Source organism: Arvicanthis niloticus, chromosome 3 (assembly GCF_011762505.2).
Source record: "Arvicanthis niloticus isolate mArvNil1 chromosome 3, mArvNil1.pat.X, whole genome shotgun sequence".
Classification (NCBI taxonomy): Eukaryota; Metazoa; Chordata; class Mammalia; order Rodentia; family Muridae; genus Arvicanthis; species Arvicanthis niloticus.
In genome coordinates, this window is record NC_047660.1 from 19,632,382 (window position 1) to 19,648,361 (window position 15,980).

The window sequence follows — 15,980 nt, forward strand, 5'->3', positions numbered from 1 at the left end:
TGTAACAGTTATTGCTCTGACATACAGATGACTACAGTGTGACTTCATACACATGCAAATCAGAACACTTCTCTGCAGCACCTGCACGTACTCCCACCTCTTTTTTGGGAGAAGAAGCTGCATTTATTACCAGTAGCGAATTCCATTTCCTAAGACCTCTTTTCTAAACACATAGCATTGTATCTAGCTGTTTTTGCTTTTTCATAACACTTTAGTCACTTGGATCAGATTGCTCTCCTTCTAGAACAGTCTTTGCACTATAAGCAAGAGTGATTTTGTAATTGTTTAAGGAGGAAAAGTAATGTTAAGCTGAACCACTAGCTAGAGAAAAGGCCTGACTGTATTGCTTCAAAGAAAGCTTAATATGCAGGATAGAGAAATTAAGGGAAGGCTGGGGAACCCAAACCAAATGCTATCTGTGTAGAGTTTTCTAGGGATTTGCCCTAGAAAGAGGTTTTGGGTTTTTGGGTGATGGTGATGATTGTTTCTGTTATTCACTAGGCACGAAGAGCCCAGTTCATACTTGTAGTGCTCATGATGAAGATCCTATGGTTTCTTTTATATGTAGAGGCCTTTAGCTCCAAATTCTATCAGCTAAGCTATTGAGATCTTAAGATGAAAACTGTTTTCATATAACAGAGAGCATGACTGGCTTACATGCTAAAACAGAACAGAACAGCTTTAGGATTTCCATACTTTATTATGTCATTGTAATCAAGACATTACACTAAGATGTCTCCTGTATGGAGCTCTTCACTAACCTAATTGTATTATTTTTTACAACTGAATACAGTAATTCTATAAATTGAGTTTCTTTGTTCAACAAGACCTATGCTGTTACCTTAAGTATTCACTCTCCTGAATATCTTAACTTGATTGTTTTGTATGGAGGATATATTTTTCAAAATTTAATTTTTAAAGTAGTTATTCTCTTTCTAGTCTCTTGCTGAATTTAAATCTAATTAGTCACACAAGGGCTGTGGTTTATGTATCAATATATGTATATGTATGTGGTTATGTATCACTAATAGTTCATCTGGGTGAATACATACTTTTTATTCAATCTGTTTTGCATCTATAAGCATATATTGTAGTATCGTGTGTAATGCTAGTGTAGAAATTTTATGGGAAATATTTTTATTTTATCCTTAACATGTTTTTGTATATATGATAAGTAATGCAAATTTTGTAGTTTTTCTATTTTAGTGTTTAGTATTTAAATTATCTTTACATTATATTTTATTAACAAGTTCACTGTGAAATGGCTTGTGCAGGTGACAGAGGAACGATGTCAACATCTTCAAGACCAGTCTCTACACCAGGAAAGTCAGAGCTGCCCCCTAAACACAGCAGATCAGTTAAACCCGAGGGGCGTGTGAGCCGAACTACAGCTGACCAAAAGAAACCACGGGGGACAGATGGCTTATCTGCTAGTGAATCCCTCATGTTAAAATCTGATGCTGCAAAGTTGAGGTCAGACTCCCATAGTAGGTCACTGTCCCCTAACCATAACACTTTGCAGACACTGAAGTCTGATGGGAGGATGTCTTCTAGCTTCAGGGCTGAATCCCCAGGACCAGGCTCTAGGTCATCCTCTCCTAAGCCCAAGACTCTGCCGACTCCCAGGTCTAGCCCATCTGGTGCAAGCTCTCCACGCTCCTCCTCACCGCAGGATAAAAATCTACCTCAGAAAAGCACAGCTCCTGCTAAGACAAAACTTGACCCACCTCGGGAACGTTCCAAGTCAGACTCATATACACTTGATCCAGATACCCTCCGTAAGAAGAAAATGCCCCTCACAGAACCATTAAGGGGCCGATCCACATCACCAAAACCAAAACCAGTACCAAAGGATCCTAAAGAGTCCCCAGGGTCTGAAAACAGAGCCCCTTCTCCCCATGTGGTACAGGAAAACCTCCATAGTGAGGTAGTTGAAGTCTGTACTTCAAGTACTTTAAAAACAAATAGTGTCACAGATAGCACCTGTGATGAAAGCGGGGATTTTAAGAGTGTGGATGAAGGGTCAAATAAAGTGCACTTCAGCATAGGAAAAGCGCCACTAAAAGATGAGCAGGAAATGAGAGCATCACCCAAAATAAGTCGAAAATGTGCTAATAGGCACACCAGGCCCAAAAAAGAAAAGTCTAACTTTCTTTTCAAAGGAGATGGAGCCAAATCTTTAGAGCCAGCCAAGCAAGCCATGTCCCCATCTGTAGCTGAGTGTGCCAGAGCCGTCTTTGCCTCTTTTCTGTGGCATGAAGGCATAGTACATGATGCAATGGCTTGCTCTTCCTTCCTGAAATTTAATCCTGAACTTTCCAAAGAACATGCTCCTATAAGAAGTAGTTTGAATAGCCAGCCACCCACAGAGGAAAAGGAAATCAAGTTAAAAAATAGGCATTCTTTGGAAATATCATCTGCTCTAAATATGTTTAACATTGCACCTCATGGACCAGATATATCCAAGATGGGTAGTATCAACAAAAATAAGGTCTTGTCTATGCTTAAGGAGCCACCTCTCCATGAGAAATGTGAGGACGGAAAATCAGAAGCCACCTTTGAAATGTCCATGCATCACACAATGAAGTCTAAGTCTCCACTTCCCTTAACATTACAACATTTAGTGGCTTTCTGGGAAGATATCTCTTTGGCTACAATCAAAGCTGCTTCCCAGAATATGATTTTTCCAAGTCCTGGTTCCTGTGCAGTCCTTAAAAAGAAAGAATGTGAAAAAGAGAATAAAAAAACAAAAAAGGAAAAAAAGAAAAAAGAAAAGACAGAAATTCGGCCAAGGGGCAATTTGTTTGGTGAAATGGCCCAGCTGGCAGTAGGAGGGCCAGAAAAAGACACCATCTGTGAGCTGTGTGGAGAGTCCCACCCATACCCAGTGACGTACCACATGAGGCAGGCTCACCCAGGTAAGCCTTTTGAGGTATACATACATACTTTAGTCCTGATCAGCTACATCACATTCTTGTGAACTGTCCTCTGAATTATAGCAAAGTATAGGAAAACAGTTGCCCAAATAAATAGAATCTTATGTTGTTGACCACCATGAATAGTTTATTTGAAGAGATAGAGAAATTCTAGTAATACTCTGGTCAAGAAACTTAATGTTATTGACATTCATAAGTAGATCTAAAGGTACGTATTCCCTGTTTATCTCAAGCATTTTGAGCATCATCTAGTTGATAATTTTTTTTTAAATCAGGCATGCTGTTTTTCTCTTTACCTATGTACCTATTTTTCTCTTTACCTTTTAAACAATTAGGTACTTGCTCAGGATTTTAGTTTGAAAAGATGCACCTGTTGCTGATATAATACCAGTAGTGAGGATCAAAGACATTCAAAATGTTAAATATATGTCTTATGTTTTTTTCAAGGATGTGGCCGATATGCTGGTGGACAAGGATATAACAGCATTGGGCATTTTTGTGGAGGATGGGCTGGTAACTGTGGTGATGGAGGAATGGGAGGAAGCACTTGGTACCTCGTATGCGATCGCTGTAGAGAAAAATACCTCCGTGAAAAACAGGCTGCTGCAAGGGAAAAGGTATTTTTATTCTATTCAGGCTATATTACTTATGATATGGATATAATTCATCAGAATACATTATCATATCCTTAGTTAGTTCTATGTAATTGATATTAAAATTCAGCTTGTATAAGAGAAATAAAATATAAATTTAATATTTGTTAAATAAACTGGCTCTAATCTAACAGTTAGTTACAAATAGTGTGTTGACAAATATTTGTGATGTTATTCTTTGCCATTGTCCCCTGCACTACACATATATGAACATCTCACTGTTGTTTCTTGTCTTGTTTGCTTTCCTCCTCTTTCTCTCTTGTCTTTTCCTTAATACCCAATCATTCCATAGAACTCATGGAAATTTGAGATGATTCCTACTAATGACAAACCAAGTCAGAGACCTCTGCTAAAGTTCCTTCCCTACATGACTCCTCCCAAATTTCCCAGTGATGAGTTTGTTGTTGGTTGTTTTAGTAATCACAAGCATGGTTTTTAAAATACTTTTTATTTCTTTTTTTTTTTTCTAGAAACAACAAAAGTTAAGAATTATCTTTTTAAATATACACAGGAAACAGTCACTTCTCTTCTTTTTGCCAGGTCAAACAATCTAGACGAAAGCCAATGCAAGTAAAGACGCCTCGTGCCCTGCCCACCATGGAAGCACACCAGGTGATCAAAGCCAACGCCCTCTTCCTGCTGTCCCTGAGCAGTGCAGCAGAGCCAAGCATCCTGTGTTATCATCCTGCAAAGCCATTCCAGTCTCAGCTGCCCATCGTAAAGGAAGGTGTTTCTGAGGATCTTCCTGTAAAAATGCCTTGTCTTTACTTGCAGACATTAGCTAGGTAATATGACTTGTTTTTTGATTTTTAATTTCCTTTGGGTGTACAGCTTCTGATGATTAATGGCATACTGCAAAGTGGTTCAAAACGGGCTCTCATAACCATGCTGTCACAGATAGTGTGCAGGAAACAAACCTTGGGGATTTGCTTTCTCTATTGCCCTGATTGACATGACTGGGAGTGTGGTGCACTTTGTATGCTAGTGGGGACTTTTTCAGTTTGTTCTGTTATGATTAATACAAAACATATCATAAAAAGAAAGACTTGCATTTTTATTCTCTATTAATTGACTTTAGTCTATTAGTCAGAAATGCTGAAGAAAAAAGAAACTGATGTTTCCTGTAGAAGTTTTCTTTGTTTGTTCTTTTTACCCTTAAGCAAAAAGCAGCTAAGTAACAAGGACACTGAAAGGAATATTAAAGTGCTGACCTGACTGTATTTAACAGTGGTAGAAAGAGAGACATGTGTTAGCACCTTTACAGTGTCGAGCTAGGTTTACTCAAAGTGAAGTGTGATAGGATGCTAGAAGAACTGAGGCAGTACTTGAGTCTTTCTCAGCAGATAACAAAACACTTAGGTTAACAGTGTTTTATTCTGGTTTGAAAAAGAATGACTCAAGCCAGGCTGGTGAAATGGTTCAGTGAATAAAGTTGCTTATCACCAAACCTAAAGAGAGCTGAGTCTGATCTCTTGGACCCACAGGGTGGAAGGAGTAAAGCAGCTTTCACTAGTTGTCTTCTGACCTGCCCACATGTAATGTACTTTGGCATGTACTAGTAACCCACACCCCCCGACACACACACACACACACACACACACACACACACACACACACTAAAGACTTGTAGCATTAAACTAGGAGTCAAATTATAAAACATGGGAAGAAACAGAAGAAAATGAGTTGCATTTAGGTTTATGGTACCTAGGAAGTAATATCAGACTTTTATCTCTACTGGTCTGCTTCTGCGATTATTTTAATATTTTCCCTTGACTTGTATTTTCTCATGTACTGCTTTGTCAGTTTCAAAGGAGTTCTAGATGAAGAGGATCTGTACTGCCACTGTACTCTTAAGTTGTTGGGTTTAATTTAATGCAGGCACCATCATGAAAATTTTGTGGGTTATCAAGATGACAACCTATTCCAGGACGAAATGCGATACCTGCGTTCGACATCTGTCCCTGCCCCGTACATATCAGTAACTCCTGATGCAAGTCCCAATGTATTTGAAGAGCCAGAGAGCAATATGAAGTCAATGCCACCAAGGTACTTTAGTTTTGTCTTCGAGTGATGAGTGTTTACTGGAAGAAAGGCTGAGCTATAAAAGCGTGCTCTTGCAGCTTTAATACAGCTTTCTGTCTCAGGAGGGTCACTGAGTCAGCTGTGCTAGCTGTTGGAGAGATGTGAAAAACTATGTGTCAGAGCTCTTGATGGGAGGCAGAGCACTAGCGATTCAATGAGAGGTTATATTGAAGCCTATCATTTTGAGTGATGCATTTCATCAGAGTAGGTTGACTTTAAGGCAGCACTTAGACCCAAGATAAAAACGGCACAGAGCATTGGTCAAGGAGTCTTAAGCTTCTTGGATCATCTACAGTGTCTTCTCACATAGCTATTGCTGATATCAGACGTAGAGCTTCTTGAAAAGTGAAGGATTCAAGTAAACACAGTGCACAGAGAAACATTGTTAACCTAAATGTCATGAGCACTTTGAAAGGAAAAGCATGACAAGAATTCGGGAATAGCACAGTGTCATTTAAGAAGCTTCTAAGTTGGTAATAGATTTCAGCTAGGTATGTGCATCAGAGTGAACTGCAGTAGTCATGAGAAAGATGGATAAAGATGACGTTCTGTAGAGGAGACAAGTAGGACTTCACTCAATGAGAACATCAGCTTAGATGTCATCAAAACTATAGGCACAGTGAGTAAGCATATGTCACCTGAAAGGAAGGTCTTTGCTGAAGAGACAGTAGGTATACTAAGATGTGTTAGTGTTTTGTAGTATATACTCATAGTAATAAACTAAAATAATAGGCACATTATTAATTATAATAGGGCTAGCATATCCTAATTATGTATTTTTCCATGAAAAATACTTGCAATTTTTCTCATCTTCTGTGTGGATTTTTCTCAGGTGTTTTTGGAGCTGCTCTTGACATTGTCTCCAAAGAGTACCTTTTATATCATTAAAGGAATTTAGGTATCTCTGATGATAAAAGCTACCTTTGAAAAAGATGGGAAACATTGTAGACTACTCTGATCAATGTGATTCAGTGGGGTGTTACCATGTTCCAGGATTTAAATCATGTAGAGGAGTCTTGTAGTTGGAGACAGGGAGAGGTAAAGCTGTATCATGCATTTTCCATACCACTTCATTTTTAATTTTTTTTTCTTTAAAAACTAAATGTTCATCAGCTCTAAATTAAACAAGTCACTGTTAATTTCCATGTTAGCCATGAAAAGAGCCAGAACTTGCTAAGAAGCTAAATGACCTTTCAGCTTATAGACCAGGATGATGAAGGGAAAGAATGCAGACAGAGCTCAGACAGAGATCAAGACTGTAGCTTGTAATCATGCACCCAGTATCTGGCATCTCTGTGCTCACAGCTGCTTTCTGCTAAGGTCCACAGAGCACTCTCTGCCTTATGATAGAAAGTAACGCCTTGTGATATCTCTGGGAGGAATAATATATATGAAGTATGATTGGGAACAGAAGGCCAAGAAACTCTACAATACATTATCAGATCAAGCTGGGAAACAAAACTGGTTTATCATTGATAATACTAAATAATAATGTGATAATAATAATAATAATAACAACACCACCACCACCAATCTGGAAGAAAAATTCACCTAAAGGAAATGAAGAAAAAAATGAAGAAAAATTCTCCAAGTACTTTATAGTTAAAAAAAAGATGATTATGACCTAAATTTAATAATAATAAAAGCTCAAATGTGGAAATAAGATTAAAAAGCCATTTGAAGTAAAATGATACATTGTGATGCTAAAATGACAGACCAGCACTTTTAAAAACTAAGGAATTAATTAGAAATTTATAGAAGGGAAGTTGTATGGCTTAAGGAAAAGTTTCTGATATTACAATGGGTCAGGGGGTCCCCAAATTAAGCAATATTGAAATAAAATGAGAATCTTTTATGGTAAATATTAATATATTAAGTTACCAAAACTCAGAACAACCAAACAACAACAAAAATAGGAATATTTCAAGTATCTGAGCAAGGAAAACAAGTCATCTTGCAAAAGGAACGTTAGTTAGAATTCAAACTTTGTATCATAATTTTGGATGAGAAAAACAATTTTAAATGTTTTCTGAAGTTTTAAAACAAACAAAAAACCTTGGAAGTTTACCTAAGGTCAGATATACATATATTTGAATCAGATATACTTGAAAACAAAAAACTTGAGAACCTAAGTACATATGAGTCCATAATGTGGTAATGGTGGTGGTTTTAAATTCTGTCCTATTACAAGCCCAAGATTAACTATAAGTTAATGAAATAACATCAATAATTAATGAAAACTATGTTTAAAAGACTCTCTCCCTCCAGTTCCTACATCGCCCCATACTTTCTCTCAAATTCATTCCTCCTTGTTTATTGTTTGTATATTGTGTATATATGTACATGTGCACATGTATACATACACACACGCCCCCTCATGAGTTCATTTGGTGTTTTGCATATGTGTATATATTCAGGGTTGCCCATTTAGAATTGGATTTACTTTCAGGGTGCTCAACCCGTGAAAAGACTGTTTCTCCTTCCTCCAGCAGCCACTGATTGCATATCTTCATTACCTTGGTGGTTACTTGGAGATGCTCAGAAGGAGGGAATTCATGCTGGTATTGTAAACCTAGCCAACTACCTGTGACTGGAGAGATCATGGATTCTGGAAGAGAATCCACTTTCCTAAAGCAATATATTTGCTACCTGAATACTAAAAATGTATTCTTATACCCACAGATAAGTGTAGCGCTCACCCTCGTTGCACTCTGGTGCAGCCATACACTCTTGACAGCACTTCCTCTGGAGAATGTCAAACTTCACTTAGCCATATTCAAGTATCTATAATGAATAAGCATCATTTTATTTATCACTTTTCCTTATATAATGGTCATTTCTCTCTGTGTTTACGATTATTCTTTCTTGTTTTCCTTCCTCTGAATATCTTCAAACTTTGAATTTGAAGTTAGGAAGCTGGAGGTTAAGAGCACTGGTTGTTGTTGTAGAGAACCCAGATCTAGTTCCCAGCACGCACAATGTAGCTCACCGCCACCTGTAGCTCCAATTCTGGTAGATCTCTCTCACCCTCTTCTGGCCTCTGTAGGCACAGAACACACACATGATGTGCATATATGGAGATGAAATATTCATACATGTGAAATAATCTTTATAAACAAAATGTTAGGACATTTGGTACCTTCCTTTTCATTTGAGATACAAACGATTTAAGAAAAGTATAAGTTTTAAGATACAGTTCTGAAAGCATTCAGAATATCACATTGTTGGAAAAGATTACATTCTCCTTTTTTGAGATTTTATGTTCACTTTATGTATATCAGTGTTTGCCTGGTTGTATGTCTGTGCAGCACATGTATTCGTGCCCATGGAACTTCCTTGGAATCAGACATCTGACTCACTGCTACAAAGGAAGAGTCACTGCACCTGATGCACTTGGTTCCTTCCCATAGCGTCTCCTCTGTTCTTTCCATATCTGCAGTTTGGAAACTAGCCCCATAACTGACACGGACCTGGCTAAGAGAACCGTCTTTCAAAGGTCATACTCAGTTGTTGCTTCTGAATATGATAAACAACATTCCATTTTACCTGCACGAGTTAAAGCCATCCCTAGAAGAAGAGTGAACAGTGGAGACACTGGTAGGTATAATGGCAGGTTGAATGATCAAACTGCCAGACAAACAGAGAGAGAGAGAGAGAGAGAGAGAGAGAGAGAGAGAGAGAGAGAGAGGAAGGAAATTGTTTTCTTTGCAGATAATTTTTAAGATGTAATACCTGAAGGGAAAGCACTGCATTGGTGCATTGGTTTTAGTTTAGGGTAGACTGTACTTTTATCTGACCCAGTCATAAAAGCACCTACCTTTTTTATATCTCAGTGGGAATAGGTATTTAGATCAGAACTGACTTATAGCTAACCGCACATATTGCTCTCATTATCCCCTCACTAAGTGTCAGGAACCAGCAGGTCCAGTTGTGCTTAAGCACTCAGTTATTTCTCACCATCCATAGAAGCTTAGAACTCCTACATCACCATGATTCTGAAGAGAGAAAACTTCAGAGATGTGAATAACTTGTACTGGAATTTGTTGTTTTGTTTTGTTTTGTTTTGTTTTATGTAATCTGGACCAATTGCAATTTATGAGCATTCTTAGCCTTTGCTTTTGTTCTTAGACACTATGTTACCCAGGCTTGCCCCAAACTTGTCTTAGCCTCTCAAGTTCATGGATTGAAGGAACATGTCACCATAGTGTTGTGTTAATATTGAAGATCACCAGAAAAAATTTTGTTGAGCACCAGTAGACAATTTGTAGGTTTCTTCAATAAATATTAGAGTTTGTATTGAGAACACTGCCTTAGTTTTATCTCCTGTTGCTATGATAAAATACCTTGGCAAAAGCAACGTAATGGAGAAGGGTTTATTTGGCCCACAACCAGTTAAGCTAGTCACATCCCTTCTGCTATCAGGAGCACACTGTTTATTAATTCATGCGTGCTGGTGCTCAAGTGACCTCTCTCCTTTTCATTCAGTGTTGGGCTCCGCCTAATAATGGTGCCGCTTCCATTCAGGGTAGGTCTTTTCAATGAAATTAAGCCAACTAAGAAAACCCCCGCACAGGAATACCCGTATGCCAACCTAATCTACACCATTCCTCATTGAGACTCCCTTTCCAGGGATTGTGCCTGTTGACAATTATAACTAACCATCTTTTTACATACTTTACATATATACATAACATACTTTTACTCAGCCTTTTAGGAAATTAAGGGCATGAGGTGTAGATTTCAGGTAGAATACAAGCTACTTGGCTTTTACAGTGCTGCAGGAAGTATGACCTTTCGATTCAGCTTTTCATTCAAAACCTACCTGTTCAACATACTCTGTGTAGCTCTAAGAAAGTAAGACAGTGACAGGGTATGGTTGCTTCCTTACTGTAACTGAAATTATTATGATTTGTGTCATGTGCAAAAACAAAAGACTTTAAAATGAATATGCTAGACATTTCAGTATGTAGTACATTAGTTATTTACTATCTATGAAGATATTTCAGTATTTAATACATTAGTTGTTTACTGTCTATGAAGATTGCTAACTATTGTTTCCTTCAGAAGTCGGGTCTTCCCTCTTGCGCCATCCATCACCTGAGCTCTCCCGGCTCATATCAGCCCACAGCTCGCTCTCCAAAGGAGAGCGCAATTTCCAGTGGCCAGTTCTAGCTTTCGTAATACAGCATCATGATCTGGAAGGGCTTGAGATAGCAATGAAGCAGGCCTTAAGGAAGTCGGCTTGCCGTGTGTTTGCTATGGAGGTATGAATACTTTGATGAAATTATTATCCATGCATTACACAAATATACAGTAATTCTATTTAATGATGACTCTTTTTTTTTAACCAAACAAATTATATCAAATTTAAGCCATATGCCTAATGGGGAAAAAAGTGTTCACATCAAAATAAAAATTTAAAGTATATGAAAAAATTAATTTGGAATTCTACATTTAAGGATGTTAAATTTTTATTTTTTATGGCTTTATTACTTGAATATGAGGTTATCTTTTAAACCTTTTTGTATTCAGGACAGTCCACTAGAATATAATGACATATCATGCAAAGAAGGTGACTAGGGCTTTGGAGTAAGAAACTCACCAACAGTAGCTTATCTAGGCTTTCGTTTTCTGGATCATGGATGAAGTTTTTCCTAGACCTGTAGATAATAAATGTTTCTTCTTTTTTTAATAAGAATGTGGTAAATACGTTCTTGCATTCATTGTTGGAAATAATAAAGTTAAGTAAATGGCTGTTTGTATAGAACTTGGAAAACACTGTATGTTAGTTTTAAATGTTGGTTAGAAAAAAATGCCCAAAATACATTGATATACATTGATATTTAAAATAGAATACATTGATATTAAAAAGAATTTTCATTGTATTTTGTAAGCAGGATTTCCTTGTTGCTCTTTATTTTTTTCATTAACACCAGAATTTGACTATTTCAGAATCAGTGCTTTTTCAGTGAAACAAGGGCCACATTTTCTAACATGTTTATCTTTAAATAATATTAAAAAACACAACAACAACAAAACCCTTACGTATTTTAACTCACATTTCTCCCATTATTTTGTGCCTCGGTTTACTCAGGCATTCAACTGGCTTCTCTGTAATGTCATCCAAACAACATCTCTGCATGATATTCTCTGGCACTTTGTGGCAGCACTGACTCCTTCTCCAGTAGAAGCAGAGGAAGATGAGGATGAAGATAATAAATCCAATAAAGAAAATGCAGAACAAGTGGGTGTTTGTTCGTTCTCATTCTATGTTTTCCCTTTTTAACCACATATTTTATTCTTTGAAAAGTTTTATGAATTTATATAATATATACCAATCACACCTGTCCATCACTACTTCCCTCCAGCTGCTCCTAGGGCAACCCACTCCACTTCTCCTAGTTCGTTGTTACCACTAATAACAACCAGAGGGTCCAAGTAGTGCTTCCTATATGTGCATGGCTATATGGCCATAAGTCCATATTTTTATAGGATCTAAGTAGTATGCTTTCCAGTGGTGTAATATGTAATGTTTTACATGAAATAACTGACAGATAATTTGACTTGAAAAAAAACCAACAATACAGTGATAGTATGGGCAAAATGTTAGCCGTACTTAGTAAAAGTTTTCTGCCTGACAAAGATGCTGACACATTTGGTTTCTCATTGAATGTCATTGTCAAGCAAGCAAGCAGAAGATGTATTGCAGTATTATAATTGGCATCACTAGTGCATAGCGAATCTAGAGCTGAAAAGCTTTCCTTTCTAGCTTAGCAACAAATGGGATGAATGTGATGTCTCCCAAAAATAGGGCACACACCTTATCAGGGAGTGTAGTGTTCAAATGTAAAGCAAAGTCAGAAATAACCAGTCTAACCACACAGGTGCAAAGCCTTGACCTAATCTAGATAGAGAATAAACCATAACATGGCTTAGCAAGAGATAATGTAGACTAGAACTTGTATGAGGTTCTTACTTGAGTGGACATACAAAGACAGGAGCAACAGCACGGCTGTGTTTTACTTAGCTCATTGACATAACTTGATAAGAACCTATCAGCAACAGGATGCAAAAACAACAGAACTCATATTTGCTGTGTAGTAACCACCTCTTGGAGAAAAATTCGGCAAAAGCTATACAAATTCACCTTTTTTAAGTTAGCTATTACACTTTTGTGAGCTTCCTATTAAGTGGTTATGTGATTCATTGCAGAGCTTGTTAAAACAAACAGGCAAACAAGGTGATTGTTCTGAGGTAGACTAATGAGGAAAACGCACTGTCTCTACTCGTGGGATACCATTGACCAGAATATTGAGTTTTGTGTACATAAGTTTGTAAATTATCTATTATTGTCTAGTGTACATAAAAAGTCCTATGAACTACGAGTACTCCACTTCTAAACATGCATTATTTTAAATATATACACATATACATAAAATATATGTATGTCTGAATATATATTTATATGCATACAGATACATGTATCTACAGCTGTCTTTATCTTCTAATGGTATGTAAGTATCCTAGAATTGATGTGTATATATGATACTCATTTGTTTGCTCATTTTACTTTTAATTTACCTTATCAGTTTTTTCTAGAAATGTTACAAATACATTAGAAATTTTACATACTGTACATACAAGTATATAAGATTGTTGGTTTTTTTAAATATTTCTTCCAACTGATAAACTCACTTTCAATTTTCATCTTAGGAGAAGGATACACGAGTATGTGAACATCCACTGTCAGATATAGTAATTGCAGGCGAAGCTGCTCACCCTTTGCCACATACATTTCACCGGTTACTTCAGACCATCTCTGATCTTATGATGTCCCTCCCTAGTGGCAGTTCATTGCAGCAAATGGCCTTAAGGTAATTTTTCACCAAAGTATTCTAATAGAAAAAAACGATTTTATGGAATATGGAAAGTACTGAATACTTAAAAAAAAATTGTTTAAATGGCAAGATGCAAAGAATCCCTAAATTGTGGAAATGGTGGCTGCCCTCTTGTGTCCTAACCTTTTTCTTTTTGGCAAGTATCTGTTTGCCTGGCTTAGTCCCCACACAGTTGCTGAAACCATCTGGTTAGTTTTCCTGCTTCTATTTCACTGTGACCAGTAAAGAGAATGAAAATAAAATCTCAGAAACCAAAACAAAGTTGAAAGGGGCTTGAAAGCAGATTCTAGATTCGAGTTATGTGCATCCAATTTTAAAACTACCTTAAGTAATATCTTACAGTGTTGAGAATTTGGCATTACATTACATTATGAACTGTATTTTTAGATTGATTCAGTAGACTGTAGACATAAATAAATCCTCCATGGTATATATAACAAGCTGATGGAAAAAATTAGGTTACCTATGTCCCTAATGATAAGGCCAATAGAAAACAGATATTTTTTTTATAATCCTCATAAGATTTTTGAAAGGCAAGAAATGTTGTACCTCCCAAAATTATATCACAGTTGCTCTAATGCTTATTCTTACAACAGATTCATTTTTTGCTGTGTGGCCTTGACCTCCATGGATGGATGGATATATATATATTTTTTTTTTCTTTAGAACTTACCTTATTATAGTACCTTTATCTCTCAAAACAAATAAAAATATATGTACATGAAAATTTACAATGTTTAGTGTTTTACAAAAGTGTATTTCTCTTGATCTATCTGCTGCAAAGTATAGCAGCTTCTCTGCAGATTTGTAGGTAGTCCTAGGAAATAGTTACTTTATATATTGTTTATACTTTTAGATGCTGGAGCCTCAAGTTCAAGCAGTCTGACCACCAGTTCCTCCATCAGAGCAATGTCTTCCATCATATCAATAACATCTTGTCAAAGTCAGATGATGGAGACAGTGAGGAGAGCTTCAGCATCAGTATCCAATCTGGCTTTGAAGCCATGAGCCAGGTCAGCGGCTTACTTATGTGTCTGTTGTAGTAGCTAGCGGTGGTAAGTTTGGTAAAAGGCAAACTGTAAATGAGTCATGCATAGCTTGATTATATTGTTTACTACTAAATGCTTGTTTACTTTCATCACAAAGCATTGCATTTTAACACTGTGACTGTTTATGTTTCTTCCTGTTAGGAATTATGCATAGTCATGTGCTTAAAGGATCTGACCAGCATCGTTGACATAAAGACATCAAGTCGGCCTGCCATGATTGGCAGTCTGACAGACGGCTCCACAGAAACCTTTTGGGAATCAGGAGATGAAGATAAAAACAAAACTAAAAACATCACTATCAACTGTGTGAAAGGAATTAATGCCCGTTATGTATCTGTTCATGTGGACAATTCCCGGGATCTGGGGGTAAAAAGGAAATTTTATTTCTGGCTTATTAGTTCTTTTAAACTAAAGGTTTAATTTTGGTGGGAATTCTCCAACCAAACATTTTTATAATCCTCAAATCATAAATCTAAGAACAAATTTCTGTGTCTGGAAACACTGTGGGCTATAAATTCTAAAAAATGGTCTGATTTGGCTACAGCTGAACAAGATTAAAATCCTCAACTAGTATTTTCTATTTCTATGCTGTTGCTTAAGCAATTAATTCCCCTGGCGTGGAATTTCCTTTAAAATGTGTTCCCACAATCTAAGACTCAGCAGAGAAACCCCCTTTGGATTACAACTGGATAAAAACTACTCTTTCCCCCACTGGGTTATTTTTTAGGTATCTTGTTTTGTTTTGTTTGTTTATAGTACTCTAATGGTACCTAAGATACTTTGGCCCAAAGTATAGTTTCTGGCTTCTGCTTCACACCCTCAGGGTTAGAGGTGGACAGTTCCAGAACTAATTTAAATATTCATGATTTACAGTTTCTCCAGCTTAATGTCTCTAACAGAGTGTTTCATCTGAATTAAAACATTCTTCCATAAAAGGCACCAAAGAACAGAAAAGAATCCTATTATTTAAGCCAGAAAATAGCATCAGCTGGCAGACTGCTTCTTCTGTCCTTAGTCTTGGGGAAGAGGACTTGGAATCTTTGCTTCAGAGTAGATGAGGCTTTCTGGTAGATGGTCTTAGTGGGCTCCCAGCAACCATTGCTGAGCTATAAACCCATCCATTTGTATATTGATTTTGCTGAGAAAAAGAAAATAATGGGGTTTTGTCCCAAATAACCTGGATGTAAAGCTAAGCACATCAGTCCCCCTTCAGGCCAAGTGCAGTAATCCGCCATCCTCCCAACCCCAGCTCCCGGGCAGGTTCAATGCTTCCCTCGGGCCAAATTAGAAAATGGGGCCGGGCGGTGGTGGTGCACGCCTTTAGTCCCAGCACTTGGGAGGCAGAGGCAGGCAGATTTCTGA

General features: G+C 37.2%; 1 protein-coding gene across 14 annotated transcripts in view; it reads left to right on the forward strand.

Moving 5' to 3' along the window:
- Nucleotides 1-15,980, forward strand: part of Mycbp2 (MYC binding protein 2) — a 222,594-nt gene that overhangs the window by 178,350 nt on the left and 28,264 nt on the right. For 12 of the 14 annotated variants that reach the window (XM_076930602.1, XM_076930607.1, XM_076930605.1 and 9 more), the window contains 10 exons: nucleotides 1,275-2,918; nucleotides 3,384-3,553; nucleotides 4,130-4,374; nucleotides 5,468-5,635; nucleotides 9,111-9,268; nucleotides 10,736-10,935; nucleotides 11,766-11,915; nucleotides 13,385-13,545; nucleotides 14,426-14,582; nucleotides 14,760-14,984. In XM_076930602.1, coding sequence (XP_076786717.1) covers nucleotides 1,275-2,918; nucleotides 3,384-3,553; nucleotides 4,130-4,374; nucleotides 5,468-5,635; nucleotides 9,111-9,268; nucleotides 10,736-10,935; nucleotides 11,766-11,915; nucleotides 13,385-13,545; nucleotides 14,426-14,582; nucleotides 14,760-14,984 — 3,278 coding nt within the window. The remainder of the gene's footprint in view (nucleotides 1-1,274; nucleotides 2,919-3,383; nucleotides 3,554-4,129; nucleotides 4,375-5,467; nucleotides 5,636-9,110; nucleotides 9,269-10,735; nucleotides 10,936-11,765; nucleotides 11,916-13,384; nucleotides 13,546-14,425; nucleotides 14,583-14,759; nucleotides 14,985-15,980) is intronic. The other 2 variants (XM_076930603.1, XM_076930610.1) reach the window with 1 other exon arrangement.